Raw genomic sequence first — 21965 nt, forward strand, 5'->3', positions numbered from 1 at the left:
TTGTAAAAATACGATTTTGGCAGTAAAGAACATATTCTCCACATTTATGCAAGAAATCAAACATAATTTGATTTTTCTTAAACAGGGGAAAGCAGTAGATCATGCATGGTAATACTAATTGGTGATACTGTCAGGTGGTTCTAGGGATATTAAAATGCATATTTGGCTTTAACAAGCTGACAAAAATTAACAAGAGCCTGTTAAGTCAGGTGCACTTTCGCTCTTCTCAAAAGTTCAGGAATGCTTTTACTATGAAGAAAGTGAAACCGTGAGCTATCAAAAATAGTAGAAAGTAGTTTTCAGAACTTCTGCCTTTAAAATAAATTTCTGCTTAAGTGTAAACAAGCATATCTGTTAACTTTTGTATGCTAACACTTAATGTTGCATAATACATTTTTAACCTGACAGTGTCCCTAAATTATCATGTCTGTTTGCTTTCATTTTCCAGCTGGGTTTTACTTTTGCATGCATTTCAGTGAAATACAGTATGCATAATAGTTGTTTCCCTGGAAGCATTTTGGGGCTGTGTCTGCTAGTGTTCTCCAAAATGAGGAATGTGGTGGAATTTATTTTCCTTTTGTGGAGGTTTGTAAGCTAATGAATAAGTAATGCAGAAGAGATTTAACTTTATTTACGTATGTGCGTATGTGTTTTTGAACTTAATGTTGTTTGAAGAATAGCTGTCAGTAATAGGGATTCCTTCTTTTTAATGACAACCCAAACAACTCCAAAATTTAGTAGAACTAAATATTTCTATTTTGAGAAGAACAGTTTAAACTCTGTTTAGTTTGCCAGAGCAATTTGTAACATGTCATGCTTGTCCTTAGTTTATCATAGGAGCCTCTGTGAAGCTGTTTTTTTGAAGTAATGCCAATAGAAAGTGGAAGTTGTGCATCTGCTCGCCAAGCAAAGCAGAAACGTAAATCACACAGCCTTTCAATTCGAAGAACCAACAGTTCTGAGCAAGAACGGGCAGGACTGCAGAGAGACATGTTGGAAGGACAGGTAAGAGAATGACGCTGCTGCTTGGGTAACTTCTCTAACTTTTTTCTGAGGAGCATTTTCTATGAGAAGTAATTAAATAAACTTCAGTAATGAAATATACCCAGTAAAGCTGCAGGAACAGTGATTTTCCTGTGAGTTCTTGACTGTCTTTGGAGGTTATCGACATGGGTGTTGACACTGGTTCAGGCTGTGTTCAGACCTGTGGGGCTTTTTTATCAGCTTTTTTATATTCTCACAGGAATGATAACACAGTGAAGAGATAGAAATAAACACAGTATTTATTTTGCTGCACCTTCCCTGCCTCCCCATAGAATTGAAGATTGATTCTTGATTTCATAAGTTTGAATTTGGAATAGTAGTAACCCAGTAATAGGAATAAACCAAACTATTTGTTACTATGACTGATGGGGAAGGTATTAGTACAAGCCCTCTTCTGCATTCCTTTCCATAACAGAAACAAATACTGTCCGCTTGACAGAGCCTGTGATGACTTTGATTTTTGTTTGAGGCTTTTTTGTTGTTCTGTTTTTTCTTGCACTTGGTTCAAATGAAGGTGTGATCTTCGGTGCATTAAACTCAAGGGAAAGAACAACTGCCAAGGTGTAGTTTTCTTAATCATGTTGCTGCGTGCAGTGGACACAATCTGGAGCCAGTTGAAGTGTTTCACCTCACAATATTGAGACTGACTGTAGGAAAGCCTCTTACAAGAAGCGTTTGAAGTAGAACTGCCGAAGATAAGCAAACACCAGTTTGAAAGCTATTTATTGTCAGGTTGACTACACAGTGTTAGTGCAGGCTGGCAAGGATGATGCAAAACTTTTTATGACAAAGGTTTTGATAGACTAACAGTGTTGGGCTATGAGAAACCTCACTTTCTGGATTCTGCAGATAACATGAGGTTTTCCCTTCAGAGTTCTCTGTGTTGTGACATGTTTTTAATTTTTTTTTAATTGAATCGATTATTCAGTGAATTACAGTGTTAGTTTTCTGGTAACTAACAGAGTTGAAGTGATGCTTCTAGTCATCTGGAAGTTGGACAATGTAAGTACTTGGATAGAAAACTGTTCATGCATTTGTACTATTACAGACTTGATTCAGGAAAAGAGTAAAGAGCAGCTGAGAGGTCAAGGCATGCTGTCAGTTCTGTGTAGCTGCCCTGGTTTGAGCTAGAACAGCACTAATTCTGTTCAGTGATTTTACTTTCCAGCTCAGTCTCTTCTAAGGGATGGCACTTTCTGAAGTTAACGGTGTATTTGTGCAGACAGTGTCTGCTTCTAGCAGTGATAACACTTGGTGTTTACAGTCACTACCAGGGCCTGGGGTGCAGAACGGCTCTTGCTTGTACTTGCTCCTGTGCAGACCAAGGTCACTGCTAAATCCTGTGTGCCACGGTGGGGGTGCAGTAAGTTAGAGGCAGCATCTGAGGGGAGGAGCGGACAGGTGACCTTAAACTGACCAACAAGGTGTTCCATTCCATCTCATGTACATCATATTCGGTATAAAGCTGAGGGATCACAAGGGTGAAGCTCTTTTATTCAATGGCCGGCATCCAAGGAGGGCTCTCTTCTGCGTTTGATCCCACTCTGTGCATTCCTGAATCTGATTCTGGAATCCAGCTCTGGCATCTGGTTCCTGTCTGCAACTGAGTCCAGCCTGGGCTTTCTCCAGTGCCCACCCACAGCCTCAGTGGTGACAGTGACATGATTGCCATCAGGGAATTGGGTTCGGTGTTGGTTTTGTATATATTTGAACTTATTTCATTTTATTGCTATTATTTTCATTAAAGCAGTTCTGGTTTTCTTTTCCAATCCATAAGTCTCTCTGTTATTCCCTTTCTCTTCCTCTTAGGAAAGGAGAGGGGTTAGTAGGGGCTAGTTAATAGACACTAACATTAATGTAGTGGCCAGCCCAACCCTAACCCTTGAGAGCAGCCAACCAAAATTTTAAACTGTTTTTAGTATTTCTTATCCAAGTCTGTAAGTATATAATGCTGTAATATTTAAATGTTTTAAATATTTTATCTATCACCTTTGACCTTAACAGCCAGTGGCAGATTCTAATGAGATCAACAGATAACATTATTACATGGTATTGGAATAATGCCAACTTAACAGAGTAAAGGAAGTGGATGCATTTTACTGTGCTTCTTACTTTAGGACATGTTTAGATTTGCTTATGCCTTCAGGACCTGAGAAGTGGATTGAAAACCTTTCCTACGTCTCATTTTCCGTTTTAAAGTTGTAGGGTAACTTAGTTTCTTTAATAACCTTGCTGTATGGAATCATTGGGTAATTAAATGCGACATAATTCTTGTAACTTAAATGTTTCTCTTAACATTGTTTCATTTGTATAGTATTCTTGTTTAATCAGTTGTGTTTCAAGCTGGTTTTAATTGGGATCTCCTTCCTGTTCTGGTTGGCTGTGGATGCATGAACAAAAGTACTGTCTCAAGTAGAGGCAGATGAAGATGCGGAAAGGAGTATCCTAGGAGGGCATAAAGAGTGTAGTACCACTTCTTTCTGCGCAGTGCCCGTTTCAGCACAGTGCTGTGGCTTAAAGTAGCTGTAAGACTAATGGGGAAAAAATGAATTATGCACGAAACAGATGTGCTGTATGTTATGGCAGTTAGTGGTTTTTCTTGCTCTTCTCTTTAAAGTTGATGTTCAGAAATAACTTATAAAATCGGGGTCATGATAGGCTTTCCTAGTTGTTTCTGAAGACAATCGTCTTGATTGTATGAACCAAAACGTGAGTAAATTCTGGTCAGATGCTGACTTGGTTGAAGGCACATGCTGCCCTCTGATGGCTTGTATGCACACACTTCCTCCTAATTCAGTCAGTTTATGGGAATGGAAGCAATTTCTTTTGGGTTTGCTGGAATACTTAAGAACAAAACAAGCTATAATCATCCTTAAACTTGCATTGAATGATGAAGTTCACTTGAATTTGGGTGGTGTCCTGTGCTAACATAGTACTCCCATTCCAGTAATGCTTTTTCCGTACTTACAGACTTGAAATAGTAGTTTGTGCTGTCACAGAACCTGACTCAATTTTCTTTTTTCGCCTGTGGCTGATGATTTCAAGATTTTGAAATGACATACTTTTTCTTTGTTTAAAAAAAGTAGATGTTGCCGATGGGCGTATTCCCTGCATGTTCGATAGTTGAACATAGATACATCGATACAGGGTATACACAATACAATATTAATTTCACTTTGAAATTTGGTAACTTGTTTTCTTGCATGGATATTTCTCAGTTTTTTAATACAGCTGCATTATTTACAGGTTTGTCCAGTAATAAGATACTGTCTTACTTAATTCTGAGGTGACAGGTTAGGTATGCTACAAAGGAGCTTTTTCATTGTTAGGATAAGGTTCAGTTAAGTGGAAACTTTATTTAAAAAAAGCTGGCTACCTAGATAAATAATAACTGCAGAAAGCCAACTTAACATGTCACGGTCCACCAGCAACTGAAGAATAGAACAGGTTTAGTGGAATTTATTTACCTAGTGAGCAGGGACAGTTCATCCTTTGGTTTTCATCCATACTTTTGCCGATTAACTGATAGTTATTAGAATAGTGACAGTATTTTATTTTTTAGTAGCATGCTGTGCTCTTAATTTTAAGATTTTTTTAGTACTAGGTTCTTAATGTACTGCAGGCAGTTGTCTTCTGCTTTACTCACTGTCTGCTCAACAGTGTTTGATAGCAGAATCGATATAATGAGACTTGACTCCCGAGAGAAATCAGTACTTAACTTTTGGTTATGGTATGCATTTGTTCAGGGAGAATACAATGCTGATCTCTGTTTCATAGGGAGATGAATAAAATTTAAGTAACTTGCCAAGAGAAATTTGTGGTTAGGCTGTATATCGAGCTCAGATCATATAAATACTGTGTTAGTGGTTTTATTATGTACTTGTTTTTGTGCCTTGGAATTGCTGTGTTGATTTTACTGAAGAAAAAAAATCAGCCTTACTCTGTGAATTTGCTTCAAAAGACCTCTCGTGAAGAGGATATGCTTGAATAATATCTGGGGAGGGAAGGGTTAGAGATTTCCTCCATTCTTTGTTATGGCTAGTGACAAAAGTAAATAAATGTTAAAAATATGTTTAAAAGGTTAGTTTGTCTCAGGCTTTGGTAGTAAGGTGCTTTGACAACAGCTTCCTAACCTAGTGCATAGTCAACTTTTTAATTACTTTGTCAAGCAAAAAGGTCGTCGTCTTGAACTGGAAGCACCTTGACTTAATACTGTACGTTTTTTCCCACTTTTTTTTTTTTAAATGAGTTGTACATGTATCTTGATTTTATAATTTTTCTGTAGTAACAATAACAAAAAACAAGTGATTTGAATTCTGCCCCTTGAAATAGTGTGTAAAATTAATAATTTTGTGATGCACAGAGTTTTTTGTTTTGTGTTCTACACTAGTAGTAGTTTTTATTTCCCCCCCTTGCTGGGAGATGGAGAGAACTGTTAAATCAATTTAAGATTGAAGGGTAACTACATAAAATTTTATATAAAGAAAAATAATAAACCCTGATATTTTGCCTCGTAGGATTCTAAACTACCATCTTCTGTCCGGAATACACTCCTTGAACTTTTTGGACAAATAGAACGGGAGTTTGAAAACCTGTATATCGAAAATTTGGAATGTGAGTATCTGTTTTTTCTAGCACTGTATGAATTGATTAAATTTAGGATATACTAGTGCTAATTGAGACACTTACCTTGGATACTGTAGTATAATTAGTGTAGCCCTGAGACTTAAGTGAATTTCTCAGAAATGGCAAGAATCATACCCCTGATGTGTCGTGTTCTCCCACGTTTCAAAGCTTGGGAGTGAATGACTTCTTTAAAGAAGTCCTAAGAGTTTGTGGAAAGACAGGGATAGACTTAAGAACAGCAAAAAAACTGCTTGGTTAAAGCCTGTGAGTAAGATTTCACCCGAAGACAACACTTAAAGAGCATCAGCCCAGATTTTGAGGAAGAAACTGTAAGCCACTGAAAATCCTTTTTATAGAATGAAGTTGAGTGACTTGAAACCAGCCGAGCCAGTGGAAATCATTTACGAGTACCTGATCTGTTTTAGTTATATCATTGCTCTGTGTCATGTTGAAATGGCTCCGGTAAGAATTATAAAGTATTGTCAGAAAAGTGTATTCTTGTTACAAATGATGTAACATCTTGTCTGATGTGCAGTGAAAATATTTTGATCATGTTTAGTGTTTCTGAAACAGTTGAATGTAAAAATAGATACGTCTTGCTACATTATTTACTGTATTTCAAAGTATAAAAAGTATACCTTGGCTGCACTGTGTTTCTTACTAAAACTCCAACAGCAGGCAGGTATTCAGGGCAGAATACAGTGTCATGAGTGGTAAAATCTTTGTCGAGAAATGACATACTAATTCTGTGACTAAAATATTTATGATGCTGCAAATTTTCTGTCTTCTGTTGGATTTAATTCAAGACAGCTGTTTTGTTAATTCTTAGCCACATTTATTAGTAAAAGTAACAGTAATTAGAAGCTGTGAATTCTTTCCTTGGAATCTGAGTCAAGGTTGATCTCTGGAAAATTCAGCGTGAGTCTTGGTTTATGCCTTGGTGAGACCTGCTTTTATAAAATCACAGTTACCTCTTTTCTTCTTCTTAGCGTAAAATAGATTGCTTATTGACCATAACAATTCTTAAATAGTACGTTAATGGTGTTGCTAATGACACTCAATTTTTTGCATTAATGTGAATTTTTTGTTTTGTTAGTACGTAGAGAAATTGATACACTGAATGAACGTTTAGCAGCCGAAGGACAGACAATTGATGGCGCTGAACTGAGCAAAGGACAACTGAAAACAAAAGGTAAGATAACCACAAAGAATCCTAAACTTGTATTTTGAATTCACTTTTGTGGTGCTTTGCTGGCCAAAACTTAGAATCTTATTGCAGGGAATTAATACCTGTTACTAATACAAATAAGCAAATGCTGTATTTGAAATATCTTCCTTTAAATTTATTTGTCTCAACAGCCAGTCATAGTACCAGTCAGCTTTCTCAGAAATTAAAGACAACTTACAAGGCATCTACTAGCAAGGTATGAGACAAATTAAACCTCTGCTCATCAATGTGTACTCATGAGACTAACATGGCTGTCTTTAAGTCGTAAGTTGTGGTTTCTTTAAGCTGAGTAGTGCTGTTCTTAAAGTAAATATGCCTCAGGAGAAACAGTATGTTTATCTTGGATTCATCAGTTATGCATTACTTCAAACACACTACATGACATTTTTACAACAGTTGTTTATCTTTTTTAAAGAATCAGTGTTGGAGGGGAGAGAGTGTGTGCATGGGTGTGCATGTGAGATTACACTTTTGGAAAGAGAACTAAAAAAATGTCACTTTCATGAAGGAAATAGAACTTGCTGGTGAATTTTGGAATAAAGATTTGGGTGTTGCAGTTGAAATGGAGATTTAAGTAGGCATTTATATGTGTACTATTATAGTTTGAGGTGTTTTAAAATTATTTATTTTTCAGCTATAAGACTAGAACGGTTTGTTTCCTCTACATTGCAAGCCTTGCAAGTTAGTAGCCAGTGATCTTTTTTTGCTTGGTCTTTTAGCACAGTTACCCTTTCTGATGCTTTTCACATCTTTTGCACATCTACATCTGCCTGGTATTTCTGTTTTTCCTCTTTCTCTCTCCTTTTTCAGTTTTCATAGGCAGTTCACCTGCTGCTGTCTTTGTCTTATCTCAGGGTTATTTCATGATTCATTATTAAGGGTAAATGAAGTATGAGGAAACCACAGTGGGATCCGGTACGTGAACCGACTATGTAGGAACCTCTGTGTTGCAGGCTAATGTGTGGTTAGGGAGTGACTGTAGGTGTCTTGGAAATACCATCTGTTAAGTAGTCTGAAAGTTTGAGAGTAAGAGTAAGAATAACCTGGTGAAGTAGATCTAAATTACTGTTTTTTATTTGGTCTCAGTTTTATTTTACTGTTTTTCAAATTTTTATTGTTGCCAGTCTGACACATAGAGGTGCCTCTCCCTTTTTCTTAGGAGTTAATGAGTTACAAATTCCGTAATGAGGCCACTTAAATACAGGATGACATGGTGTTAATAGGGACAATATAGCATAAGTGCACTTACTCTGTAGTTGTGAATGAATACTTTCCCTAGTGTAGTGTTGGGTTGGAGGGTTTTTGTTTGTTTGTTTTGCATTTGGTTGGTTTTTTCTTTTGTCAGGTTTTACTTGCTTTCTATGTAGTGCCCATATTCTTTCCTAGGTGGGACAGGCAGACCTCACAACTTCAGCGTGGGAAGCTGGGAAGTATGGGGTGGAGACTCCTGGGTAACTGCTTTGCTTCCCAGTGTTCTGAAGTTGATCCTCAACTTCTTTAATACTGGTAAAACATGCTAAGACAAAAGCAATTTGTTCATTTTCTTGGAAAGTGCTGAGGTAAAAATGCTCAGTTCAAGTCCTTGATAGAAAATTCCCATACCTCTATATTCTTCATCCCTTAGCTGAGTTAGGAGTCTAAGTATCAAGTTGTCAAAACTCATATCAGAAAAGGGTGCTTCTAGTATCTGCCAGTGCCCAAATCCAGAAGTGATAGAGCAGATTTAGTGCTTGGTACTCTAAAAACAATTTTTGTATATGTTAATGGGCAACATCCTGTAATTTAACTGCAGTTGTTTGTAGATGCAGGGAACTCTGTGTGAATTCATGTTTTGATGCTAGTAAGATGGTATGCTGGGTATGACAGTTGTTAAGACATTAGGAAAACATTAACAGTTTACGTAGAGCATAAACTGAAACATGAGTAACTCACTCCATCATAAGCTAACTTCCAGGATCTCTGATTGTTTTGGGTCAGGAAAAGGACTCTTAAAGGGAAGTATTTCTTAACCCAGCAGTTCAAGGGAATAAAACTGCTTGGAAAATGTAGTTTCTGACCTCACTGCTTAATGTTGCTTCACAGGAAATTCTGTTCGCCAGTTGCAGTGCAATGCGCTGGACTGGTCCTGAGTTGACCACGTTCTCGTTCTTATTTCTAATGTGTCCTGTCTGCTTAAGAGACATTTTTACAAGGCGTTTCAATTTGTTTGCCAGGCAATTGTTTCAATTTGTATTCAGTTTTCAGTTGTTTACATGGCAAACAATTTTCATGGCATTTCAATTTGCAATTTTTGATTGTTCGCGTGGCAAATGTTGTTTCCTTATTAACAAATCTAAGTGTAGAAGGAAGCACCTGAAACTATATTGATTTAAAAAAGAGGACAGACAAAGGTGAAGCACACTTAAGATATAATGGCCAACTTATTTATGTTTGTATATGGTAATCTGAAGTTATTTTAAAGGTTTTCTGTAGTACAGAGGCCTCTTTTTAGCAAGTTGCGTGTTATTTAAGAATTTCCTTTCCTTTCTTGGAAAATTGTTTAGATTTGGATAAGGAACTGGGAAGTAATCCAGGCACTATCTACTTTATCCAATTACTGGTATGTGAAGTGAGGGACAGAAAAAAAGAAAGAAGAAAAAAGTGTAGAACAAGTATGAATTAAATAAAGATCTATATGTGGATATTTAATACTAGTTAGTGTTCTTGAACTCTTCTGTATGTTCAAGTCTGTTAATAATCCAAAAGGAGTTTAAAAAAACCCAAAACCTTGCCGTTAAATGATCCATGAAACCACCGTCAAGCAGTTTTGGAAAATCTGCTTGCTGATGGGTTTCCTTCTGGAAAACTTTTGCATGAGTATTTGACTCAACGTTAGAAAGACAGAATGCAAGCATGGTGTGAGTGTGGGGATGAGAGTTGGAAAACTTCGAGTTTGGAATTGGAACTGAGCACTACATTAGTCCTTAATGTTTACTTAATTCTGCTGCTCCGTAGTCATACACGGCTCCATTTAGTTTAAGGACTATATTCAGTGTGGCAGTTGCATCTGTAGGATTGGATTCAAAGCCTGTGAAACTGCAGTATGGTTGAATGCCTGATCTTTACCATTAACCTATTTCCTGTTCAATGCGTCCTTAATGATTGTTCCTGCTTCTGCTGTGAAACCAAAATGTGTATTAGCTGTTAATTTGGAATTCAGATAAGGCATTATCATTTCGTCATTGGGAATTTGACACGCTCAGGATTTGGACTGCACTTGCAAATATTCTTTAACTTTTAAAAGCCTTTTTGGAAGTAATTTGCTTTAATGACATACGTAAGACCTTTCTTGATAACCAAAAACTAATGGGATTTTAATCTTAATTTACTATATCTGAAATGTAGACTTGATTAATTTAATAACTTTTACTAATATGCTTTGTGTTTATGCATTTAAAGGTTTTGGCTTAACTGGTCAGGTAGATACCTGCCCACAAGTGCATGCAGAGGAAAACACTGATAAATAGAAGTCTTGTTTTTGTTTCAGTGTTAACAGGGCTTTTCAGATAATCTTTCTCAAAGAACACCTATGAGCTTCAAGACCTGGGGGGTAAAACCAGGGTATTTTTAACAATGGTTTTGCTTTTTGAAGTCATCTTTCACCACTTTTGATTTCTTGATTTCTCCAGTTGTCTCTGGAAGTGTTCCAGCAAGACAAACTTCTTTTTTTCTTTTAATATTGCACTCAACTTTATCTGAAAATGTAGAATTTCTACAATTCAGTTCCTTTCTGTAGTGCTTTCACCCTTCCTGTATTATAGTGCCTTGTAGTTTTACCACTTTTGCTAGACTTTGTCTTCCTTTCATTGTTATTACTTATGCATATACTAATTTAGATTTAATGAGTCATCTCTGTTGTCTCTTAATAGCATTGACTTTGAGTAAATGCGCTTACTAAATTTTTAGATGAGTTTGACATCCTTTTTTTTTTTTTTAAAAAAGGCTTTATTTCACAAATAAACTGGCATATGCTCTCAGGTTAGTGTTTGATTTGATTAGCTTTGTGCGGTTTTGAAGAAAACCAGCAGTGAGTATTTTAAATGGGAACGTTTCTGGATTTTACTAGAATTGTGAAATAAGTACATTTTTTCCAAAGGCATTAAATGGATAACAGGAACTGTCTTTAAGTTATCAGATGGACTTGTTTGGGAAAGTTTTGAGGTAGTTTGGTTGTTTTTTTTAAATTATAATCCTTTACCCAAACTGAATGGGGAGTGCACACTGTATCTGTACGACTCATTACTCCAATGAGATTGTGTTATTGTAATACAGAAAATTTTATCTTGCATTCTGTAAAAAGGGGCATATTATTAAAAAAGAAAAAAGACGTTAAGAGGTGTGTTTGCATCCAGGCTCAATTTTCTACCATCAAATGTCAAATTTTTGACAATAGTGAACTGTCAGAACACTAAAGAATCGTTGTGAAAAAGTTAGTATCTATTTGTGTTTATGAGATACTTAATCTTAGATCAATGTGGAAAAAAATATCTTGGTGTCTCTGCTATTTCAGATTGTATCCAGCTTTAAAACTACAACATCAAGGGCAATCTGTCAACTGGTAAAGGAATATATTGGCCACAGGGATGGTATTTGGGATGTCAGTGTCGCGAAAACTCAACCAGTGGTGTTGGGAACTGCATCTGCTGGTAAAGTTTTGTGTTGCTTGAATCTTTAGAAAATTATGGTTTTAGTCCCTAAGCTAAAGCAAATGTAGGTCAAATGTGTACTTCAATACTTAGCTCCACAAAGAGTCAATTTAAGTTAAATAGTTGACAAATGCTTGAAATTTCCATTAAATACATTTAACATTTAGAATGATCAGACAGCCTTGTCAATCTTTCTAAAACATGTTCCAGCTCACTGGCAGGTAACACTCTCCTTAGAGTCAGCTGTAGCCTGTTGGGTGGTGTAAATGGGTGGGTGGGGGAGCTGTGTGCTGGGAGAGGTCTCTAGCACAGAGTGCTGCATGGCTGTATGCAGAGATCCCTGCAGGCTTTCTACCATAGTATCCTTTAGCCTTTGCTTTATAGAAGCTGTTGACTTAGTCATAGTTTGCATGTTCTTCTGTTCTTAGATTCATCTGGCTTTTGCCTAAGGATGTAGGGACAATTAAAAATGTTAATTCTCAGTTCTTTCTAATTTACTAGATTCCTTCCTTTCTACTTGAGAGGTAGCAAGTACTAATGAATAGATCACAAAATCTGTTATGATTCCATCTCAATCTAGAGGCTTGTGTGGTTTAGGGAAATAAACCGTAACAGTTAGATTTGGTCAGTTTGAATTGACAGTCTTTTGAAGATGGAACAGAAGCTGAAGACGCTTCAGGTGCATAATATTTATGTCCAGTAAACCTTTGCTTCATAAACTGAGCAGTTATCATTTGGATGTGTCCCCTGAGTGGCACAGTTTGGTTTGTATGGGACGTCTCGTCTTTGTCCTGATTTAACTCAGAAACAGCCGTTGTCCAATTCAGCATTAAGGTTTTCCCCATTTACAAATATGTATATTATTTATTTATTTATTTTGGGATGTGGCAGTTTAAAGGAATGGCAGTTGAAATTATTTCTGTTTAAAGTATGTTTTCATAGTGCTCTGCAGTGACCTCTATGCATCTGGGACTTCTATGCAGGAAGTAGTTAGGATGTGCACAGAACAGCTGTTTGTAGTGACCGCCTGACTTTTTCCATCACTGAGTGCGTGCTCTGTGAATCTCATGATACATGGTTGAAGCATTGTTCCGAAGTATATAGCCAGGTTAGGGAAAATAACAAAAGCAGAATTTTCCTTTCAACACTTACGGCAAATGCAATTGAGACAGCACCTTTACTTTTGGGGGGAGATGTGTATTAAGTTACAGTGATAGAAAGCTTTTATATTTCATATATAAGATGGTAATCGAGAGGATGTGGTCTTTTCTGCATTTGAAATCTATTTTGTATGGTATGGTCTGCATTTGAAGATAACTTGTCTGTTGAATATGTTAAAAGTGAAAAACATATGTTTGTAACAGTATTTACAGCTACTTTTTAATCTTTGTAGATCACACTGCTTTGCTGTGGAGCATAGAAACGGGGAAGTGCCTTGTCAAGTACGTAGGGCATGTTGGATCAGGTAAGATAAGGGCATGTTGTGAAAAGGGGGAACACAGCGTGGGAGGGAGGAGTGTGTTTTGGACGACTATAAAAATGTTTATTGAGGTTTCACTTACAGGTTTGCCAACACCATTAACAAGTCAATTGTGAAGTTCCACTAATCTTCACACAGAGAGTGTTTTGCAATATTATTCTTTTTTGGAGAGGTGTATTAAGACTGTTATGTAAATGCTAAATGAACAAAGAAGTCCATATAAAGAAATTTACAGACACAATTACAACACTCAGAAGTTAAATGTCAAAACTCATGGAGATCTCATGGATATGCAGGACAAGAGAAGCTTGTATGATCAGAAATTACCTATTTGCAGGATCTGTGTTATATTTGGGATACAAAACACAGATGGTGGCAGAACTTCTGTTTGGACTTCTTTGTTTAATACATGATCCCATATATAATTTGTTGCTTAGTTTAAAAATCGTGGTTTGAAGACAATTCGATATAGGCATTTGTCATCTTCTATACCAGTATGAGTAGTTCAGAAACAGTGTTTGTAAACCCCTCCTTGGGTGTAGAGGTGCAGGGTAGTAAGTATTTTTTGTTGTTATTTCAATTTTTAGTGTCCAATTTGACAAGCACCCCTTCTGTCTCATAATGGGTTTCAATATAGGGCTTGATAGACCAAAGATGGAGGTGTTTTCCATAGCTCTAACATGTTGAGAGTTGAGCACTTTGAGTGATCATACCCTGGAGTGTAGAGTCATGTAGCATGAAAATGAGGAACACAGTTACTGACCTGGTGTATTTGGTTAAGTAACTCCACTAGCGCATCACGTGAACTTCGTGGCAAAGGTACGAATAGAATTAAGCTCTCCAGAGAGCGGTCAGTTACTTTAACCATGGGTTCTACTTGTTTTTTTCCTGCTATATGACTTCCAGCTCTTACAGCACAAAGATACTAATAGATAGGTGCATAGAAACAATAGAAAATGCTTAATATGTTCGGATATCTCAGGTTGCTTGCTGTGTGGAGAAGGGTACCTTTAGCCTCCATAAACTCATGTTTAAAAAATCCAAACACTTTCATTTTTATGCTGATACATATATTATTTTTTAATTCCTATTTGGATAATCACGAAGAAAATAAAGGATGTAACCTGTATTTAAACAGATGTGTGTAAACTAAGTAAAAAAAAAAAAAGAAAATTTATTTTATAAAGACTGTATGAGTTATATTAAAAAGGATGTATTTTTTCATTCAGTAAAACTTTACTTGTTTACATCTGACAGTTGATTTGAAATGGAGCAGAGGTGTTGGGTGCAAGCAGTTGGTGCGGTGTTGAGTTTGTTCAATGTGAACTAAGGACTATCTTTTTAGACTCATTACACCACACTCTCCTGACAACATAAGCGTCCATCCTACTTGTACGGTGGATGGAAATGATTTCTCAGTTCTTTCTTGAAGAATGCAAAAGCCTATGCTTCCTTTGCAAAGGAAAGTGCTTAGTAATGAAAAGTAACTGAATCTTACTCACTGTAATAAAAAATGAAGAAGAGCTTTGTAGGCTGATAGAATTCTTGCAGGACTATTTTAAAAGAATCATGTTTTGAGTATGTATGATTGCAAGACTGAAGTCTGATTTGTGTTATTTGCATTAGCTTTTTTGGCATTTGTTCTTGCATTCCCAAGTAATAATCAGAAAGTTGATGGTCATACATGGTAAGTTTTCATTATGTTAGAAATAGTTATGAATAAATTCTCTTTATGGAAGTCCAGAGCATTATCTCCTGTCAGCTTACATGCAACTATTTAAATGTGGTTTGTTTATCCTTTGGAACATGAAACACTTGTACTAGTTTCAGGAAATAACCTGCTAGAACATAGTAGGTTTTGTTGTATAATCAGCTATAGCTGTTTTCCTGGATACTACGTAGGTTTACGTTCTCATATAAAATACCATTGTGTTTTATCTCACCTAAGCGATTGCTGTACTACAAAACATTTCTTAAAACTGAAGACTTCTTGATTTTCAATGCTTTTAATGATAAAACATTGTGAAAGAATTCTCTTTGTATACTAGCTTAAAACTTTTCTTTGTTTCACACAGTAAATTCCATAAAGTTTCATCCTGCTGAGCAGGTAGCTCTTACAGGTATGTAAAGCTTTTTTCATATGCCAAGTATGTTAATTGCGATGGAAAAATAGTGTCATTCACTAGCATCTCTTTGGTTGCAGCTCCTTTCCATACTGTCAGTATCCTTGCTGATTGAATTATTATTGTATTTTAAGGCATAACAAATCAGAGCTACGTGTTTCTATCTGTGTTTGTCGTGTTGTCATAGTTTAGACCCAACTGGCAACCAAGCAACATGCAGCCATTCTCTCATGCCAGGAAGGAGAAAATACAACAGAAGACTTAAGAGCCGAGACAAAGGACAGGGAAAGCACATTTGCCAGTTACTGTCATGGGCAAAAGACAGACTTGACTTGGGGAAACAAAATCAATTTAATTTAAACAACAAAAACACTACCAATTCACCAACTGAATCAGAGTAAGACAGTGAGAAGAACAACAGGATCTTACATATGTCTTCCTCCCCCACCCCCTTCTTTCCCAGGCCCAGCTCTGCTACCTTCTCCCCTCCATGAGGTGCAGGATGGGGGCAAGAGGTTGGGGGTCACAGTCAGTCCCAGTCCATGTTGCTTTTGCCGTTCCTTCCTCCTCAAGGGAAACACTTCTCACAGTCCTTCCCTGTAGCAATGTGGTGTCCCTCCCACAGGAGACATGAACTTCTTCAGCTAGCATGGCTCTCTCCTGTAGGTTGTGGTTCTCCCAGTTCTCCTACACCAGTGGGGCCTCTCTGAGTCACAGCCCTTTTCAGGAACCTTTCTCCACCAGTGATTTCAGAGGGCTGCAAGGCCCCTGCTCCAGTGTGGGTTCCTCCATGGCCTGCCATCCCACCACAGGCCAAAGGGAAATGACTGCTCCCAAGTGTCTCCCCACTTTCTTCCTTGCTAAACTGGGTTTCTGCATGGGTTGTTTATCTCTCTGTCCTACTCCCCTCCAGAACTAAAGAGAGCTCCCAAAAGGTCCTTGCCAAACAGATTTCCCCTCTTAAATAAGTTTATTGCAGAGGTGCTGCTTGGCTCAGCCTTGGCCAGAGACAGGGCCAGCTTGGAGCTGGGAGAGCTTTTTCAAAGCTTCCTACAGGGACCGTGTCCAGCAGCCCCCTCACCTGCTGCCAAAACCCTGCCAGATGAAAACTGAACACACATATCGTTGTCATTTGTGCTTACCTGCTCCAAGCCAGACGCTTCGAATCATCAGCTGAATGTTCACAAGTCCATGGGGCCTGACGGGATTCATCCTAAAGGAGCTAGCGAATGCTGTGGCAGGACCTCTCCCGATCATTTACCAAAGGTCTTGAGAGTTTGGGGAGGTCCCTGCTGACTGGAAGGTAGCCAGTATTACTGCAGTGTACAAAGAGGGTGTGAGGGAAGACCCAAGGAACTACAGACCTGAGGCGCCTGCGGTCAGGAGGTTAGCCAGTATTACTGCAGTGTACAAAGAGGGTGTGAGGGAAGACCCAAGGAACTACAGACCTGTTATTGCAACCTCAGTTCCTGGAAAAATTATGGAGAAGATTATACTGGGTACTGTTGAAAGACATTTAAAGAATAATGCAGTCACAGGGCGTGGTCAGCATGGGTTCATGAAGGGAACGTCCTGTTTCACTAATTTGATATCCTTTTATGATAAGCTCACCTGCGTAGTGGATAAAGGCAATGTAGTGGTTGTAGTTTTTATGGGTTTTGGTGAGGCTTTTGTTTCTGTGTCTCATCACATCCTTGTGGACAAGTTGTCCAGCTGTGGGATGAGCAGGTTCATGGTGGCTGAAGGGCAGGGCTCGAAGAGTTGTAGTGAATGGGGCTACATCTGGCTGGTGACCAGTCACCAGCGGTGTCCTCAGGGCTCAACTCTAGGGCCAGTTCTGTTAAATGTATTTGTCAGCAACCTGGGCGGAGTAGTTGAACACACCATTAGTGAGTTTGATGATACCAAACTAGGAGTTGTTGGCTTGCTTGAGGAACAAGATGACTTGCAGAGGGATCTAAATAGATTGAAGTATTGGGCAGTGATTAACAAGATGAAATTTAACAAGTTCAAGTGCTGGATTCTGCAGCTGGGACAGGGCAACACTGGGCACAAGTGTAACCTGGGAGAGGAGTGGCTGGAGAGCAGTCCTGCAGAAAGGGATCTGGGGGTGCTGGTTGACAGCAGGCTCAATATGACTCAGCAGTGTGCCCTGGCAGCCGAGAGGCGAACTGTATCCTGGAGTCCTGTTGAAAGGAAACGTTGACCTTTTTTCTACCCTTCCTTACTTGGTCCTTTAGATGAGATATTTTTCCTAGTGCACTTTCCAGAGCTATGCATACTCATAACAAACTGTTTTTCTTCTCAGTCTAGAAGTCTTAGTGCTGTACCCCTGGGTATTAGAGTGTGTTTGTTCTGTCCATAACAAGGAGAATCTTTAATTTCTTCTCAGTTAATAATGGATAAATATTTCAAAAACAAATGAAGTCTAAAATCAGATTGTCCTGCTGAGCTGTAAACTATTGCAGTTAAGCTGAGATTCTTAAGGCAGAAGCAGAATAGCTTCACGCTTGCTCTTTTGGGTTTTTCATTAAAATCACACTAAAAACATTTAATGGAAGAAATGATTGAATGAAGAACTACCTCAGTATTTTGAGAAATGACAAATGAAGGTTGGCACCTGTTGATGTATTAAATGTCTTCTTCAAATGTTACATATTAGAACTGCAGTGATATTTGAGTTCTGATGTGTTGAATTTAAGTGGATGTTTTCACTGTAGGAATGATTAATTTGGTAGCTGCTTATATTTTGCATAATGAGTTGTGTTCTAATCAGTATTGAAGCCAGTAAAGTAACTGCTGATGTTGAGACTTGCTTACCAAAAAGGATGTAACGGTATCCGTTAGAAAAAGATGCCACTCAGACAGTATTGCCAAATATAACATTAAAGTTTGTTTCTATTGTCCATAGAAAAGCGCTTCCTTAGTCTCAGTCTCTGTCCTCTCTTCCCCCTGTGCAGCATCTGGAGACCAGACAGCTCACATCTGGAGATACATAGTACAGTTGCCTACACCTCAGCCAACTGCCGACTGCAATGTAAGCAACCAGCTTACTGCAACTAAACTAGTTGCACAGCAGTTTCACCTGACACAGGTTTTATGATGAGACTGTGTTAAATTTATACATAATTTAAAAATTACATGATTTCAGGATTGCAAAAGGTGGGTTTTTAATGTTTTAGTTTAACAAATATGTTTCAGCCTTTCTTTCAAAAAAGACTCACTTCATGTTTTCAAAGATCTGTGTTGCAGAATAGAATATGCAGCTGCAAGTACATTACTTGACTTTTTGTTCAAGGTAATAAATGTGTAAGTAAATGAACTGTCAAGTAATTTTTTTGGTAATAATTCAAATCGTAAATAATGAAGAAGTCCCTGTTAAACTAGTGAAATTCTCATAGCTAATATAGGTACCTCAGTAAGTTATGGTTGCTATGAATTGAAAACTGATGGTAAAGACTTGTAATTTTGGCATTTATTTCAATTAATCTTTATTGATTTCTAATTGACCCTTGCCAATATTCGTCACACTGTCTGATGTTGTTCCTGGGCTTTTATTTAGTCAGTATTTACTGTAGATTGTCAAATGCTGTATTTGACTTAAAAGTACCCTTGCTAAATTGTGAAGACAAACACAGTTTATAGCATGAGCTTCTCAGCAAGCTGAGTAGGTACAAGAGATGCCTGTATAATGAGATAGATTTCTGAATGGAAAATGTTTGATTCAGTTTATTTGATTTGACATTTCCATTTTGAAAGAGCAGTACAAATGTTATCTTTTTCACATCCAAATATCGTAAAAGAAAGGTGTATTTGCCTTGCATAAGTGAAATAAGATTTAGAGATTGATGCTCCACAGTTAGCAAAAGACTTTATTTTGCATCCAGTTTACATCAGCACTGCATGATGACTGTGCATCATCTAGAAGACAAATACTGGTGTCATGATTTTGATTCTAATGGCAACAAATATGGCTGTAAATTATTTTCTTTCCGAAGATTAAAATAGTGTCCTGTTAGTTGCTTCTGACCCTTAAAAGTTGACAGGAAAAAAAAGTCCGTTGATACACGTGCAATGAAACTCGAAGGTAATACAGTAAGAGGAATATAAGCAGATTTACCAGATAGTAAAGCAGACAAATACTAAGAGCTGAACACTTCGGAAGACATTTTAGAAACAAGTAGTTATTAAAACTGCATTTAACTCACCAGCATTATTCCTCCAAGTATGACTGGAGGAATACCTGAATAGGCTAGATCCTACAGAGTTCAGTTACCCACATTCATGTCAAGGGGCTTGGGATGCATTTACACTGTGAAATGTAACTTAGAGACGTTCCTTCCTTTTTATCCTAAATCTTTTTTCTCTTTTTATAGCAAATGTCTGGAGAAGATGAAGTTGAGTTCTCAGATAAAGATGAACCTGACGGAGATGGAGATGGTTCTAGTGATTGTCCCACTGTCAGAGCCCCACTAACTTCACTCAAAAGCCATCAAGGAGTGGTCATAGCAGCCGACTGGCTTGTTGGGGGGAAACAAGCCGTGACAGCATCGTGGGACAGGACAGCAAATCTGTATGATGTAGAGACTTCCGAACTTGTCCATTCCCTTACAGGTATTTGTTCACTACCAGAAAGGTAAATTTGGGGTTATTTTTATATGTGGGATTATTTGTAGATACCAAAACACTGGGAAAAGTAAGCTTGTTTCTGTGGAGTATGATGTGAGTGTGTACAAGACTTAAGCTGCTGCTCAGTGTCATAATGGTTTCTAAAATTGCAACCTTGTAAATCCTCTGAGCATGAATTTGTGTTCTATGTTTGTGATAAGACCTATGAAAGTCATAGTTTTTAAACTGAATGTAGCCAGATTTTAGCTATTGCAAGATGCTTTTGGTGCGTTCATGGCATATGAAGTAGCAGTAACCTGTCACTACTTAATGTGACACGAGTAGCAGGTTTTGGTTTTTTTTTTTGCCTTTTAAAGTAGTTCTAATGTTCACAGTAGTAGTAATGTTGAAGTTCAGAATGATTACTATTCTTTTATTTTTTGGGGAAAAAAGAAAAAATCAACAGCACTTCATTCCAAGTGTACGTGGAAATGAAAAGTCTTATTTTCATGTTCTTATCTGTGGTTTAGGGCACGACCAAGAGCTAACACATTGTTGTACACATCCTACCCAACGTCTTGTGGTGACATCATCACGCGATACAACCTTCCGTCTGTGGGATTTCAGAGATCCTTCTATCCATTCTGTGAATGTCTTTCAGGGCCACACAGAGTAAGTGATGGTTCCTTCGCAGGCTTTTACAAGTTTCAAAAGTATAAATGTATTCAGGTGCTAATCTTTTTGAGATACTAAGTTCATTCCCCTGTGTTGTGAGACTGATTTTCACAGAACCCCCTAACTGTCCTCCTTCGAGTGTAACACAGCAGTACCTTATTTCCAAAACAGCAGCCATGTGATCCTGCTCATGTGGTAAGCCTAGATAAAACTGCTGGCCATTAATAGTAATTCAGGGTATGAGGTTGGTTTTGTCCTTGGTTATGCCTGTGGTTTAGGGGGTGTTGCTGTAATGCAGTTAAGCAGATTGCCTCTGCTTGTCATGATGCTCAGTGTGAATTCCTTCTTTGGAACCAGCTGAGAAGAGAAAAAAAAAAACAAAACCCAGGATTAATTTTTACTCTTCAAGATAAAGCTTCTAATTTGTATATAAAATAAGAAATTACGGTAAGGGCACTGATTACCATGTTCTCTCAAAACAGTGGTTTTGGTGGAACATTTTTAGTTGCCAGTTAGGCTTTTTTATGCTGACAATTGTTGAGTATGGGAAGATGTCATCATCAGAATCTGAGTTATGGTGTTGACTTACCTTTCTGTTTGTCAGAGCTTCGATAGATGGGGAATGCAGGAGTAACTTTGAAATCCTCGAGCCAAAGAAGCAAATATTTTTTTAAAGATTTTGCAATGCTGTTGGCTAACCTATATTTAAAGTAAAACCTCTTTAAACTCCCTGTCCCGGACTCCTCAGCTTGATAAATTATTCGTGGATGACCGTCATCCCGTATAAGTAAGCCATCTTTGTCGCAGAGAAGAGTGAACTTAATTTGTAGTCTGCATCCTCGAATTGTTCCATCTCATCATTTTTGTACTCTTATTGCTCTTTCTCAAATGACTTCCAGAACGTGGAAGATTTTGTGTCCATTTGTACCTCCGTTGCTCTCTGAGCTAATTCATGGCTTTGTCCCAGGACGTTTTTTCAGGGAAAGGAACACAGCTGACTGGAGTGGTTTTTTTACCATGTGTATGCTGAGACCAAATGATGATGATCTGGGGTGGTGGTGGTGTGTACTGTACACGGTGTTAGCTCGTGTTTTGGTCACTATCACTGAGACCTGTAAACTGTAGGGGAGGGGTTTTTTTTAATGAATGGAATAGACCTTAAGCAACCTCTTTGGTAGCCCTTACTCCAGCTTTTAATTTTCTTTGTGTTTGTCTGTTGTGTGTGTTGTCTGTCTCCATTTTGTTCTTTGGATGTCTGAGCTTCCAGCATTGAGATGGGCTTTTTTCACCAAGTATTCTCTAACTTTCAAGAGTCCCAGAACTGACTTTACTGTTGAATGGCTAAGGCTGTTCAGCTCTCTGGTTGAAGAGATGATTCTGTAAGAGTTTGAGTGTTTCACCAAGGAGTGCAGTCAGAGTGAAGATTGGGAGCTCAGTAGTTGCAGTTGAGCTGTACTTAGAAGGATTTTATTTTTGGTCCATTATTGTACTGCCTA

General features: G+C 37.9%; 1 protein-coding gene across 1 annotated transcript; it reads left to right on the forward strand.

Moving 5' to 3' along the window:
* The first annotated feature begins 867 nt into the window (after positions 1–867).
* WDR37 (WD repeat domain 37) lies at positions 868–20470 on the forward strand. The gene is made up of 10 exons (XM_010143969.1): positions 868–1005; positions 5562–5658; positions 6767–6862; positions 7030–7094; positions 11448–11583; positions 12977–13048; positions 15139–15183; positions 18147–18223; positions 19563–19800; positions 20325–20470. The coding sequence occupies exons 1-10, from the start codon at positions 868–870 to the stop codon at positions 20468–20470; spliced, it is 1110 nt and encodes a 369-aa protein (XP_010142271.1).
* Positions 20471–21965: the final 1495 nt, after the last annotated feature.

The sequence above is a fragment of the Buceros rhinoceros genome, unplaced genomic scaffold (genome assembly GCF_000710305.1).
Source record: "Buceros rhinoceros silvestris isolate BGI_N320 unplaced genomic scaffold, ASM71030v1 scaffold3129, whole genome shotgun sequence".
NCBI lineage: Eukaryota > Metazoa > Chordata > Aves > Bucerotiformes > Bucerotidae > Buceros > Buceros rhinoceros.

What these genes read in the sequence shown, in the direction of transcription:
- WDR37 (XM_010143969.1), top strand. Translation starts at nt 868, where the DNA reads ATGCCAATAGAAAGTGGAAGTTGTGCATCTGCTCGCCAAGCAAAGCAG. An exon ending in GTATATCGAAAATTTGGAAT is followed by an intron (nt 5,659 to 6,766) that starts GTGAGTATCTGT and finishes TTGTTTTGTTAG; the next exon opens with TACGTAGAGAAATTGATACA. An exon ending in ACAAGGCATCTACTAGCAAG is followed by an intron (nt 7,095 to 11,447) that starts GTATGAGACAAA and finishes CTGCTATTTCAG; the next exon opens with ATTGTATCCAGCTTTAAAAC.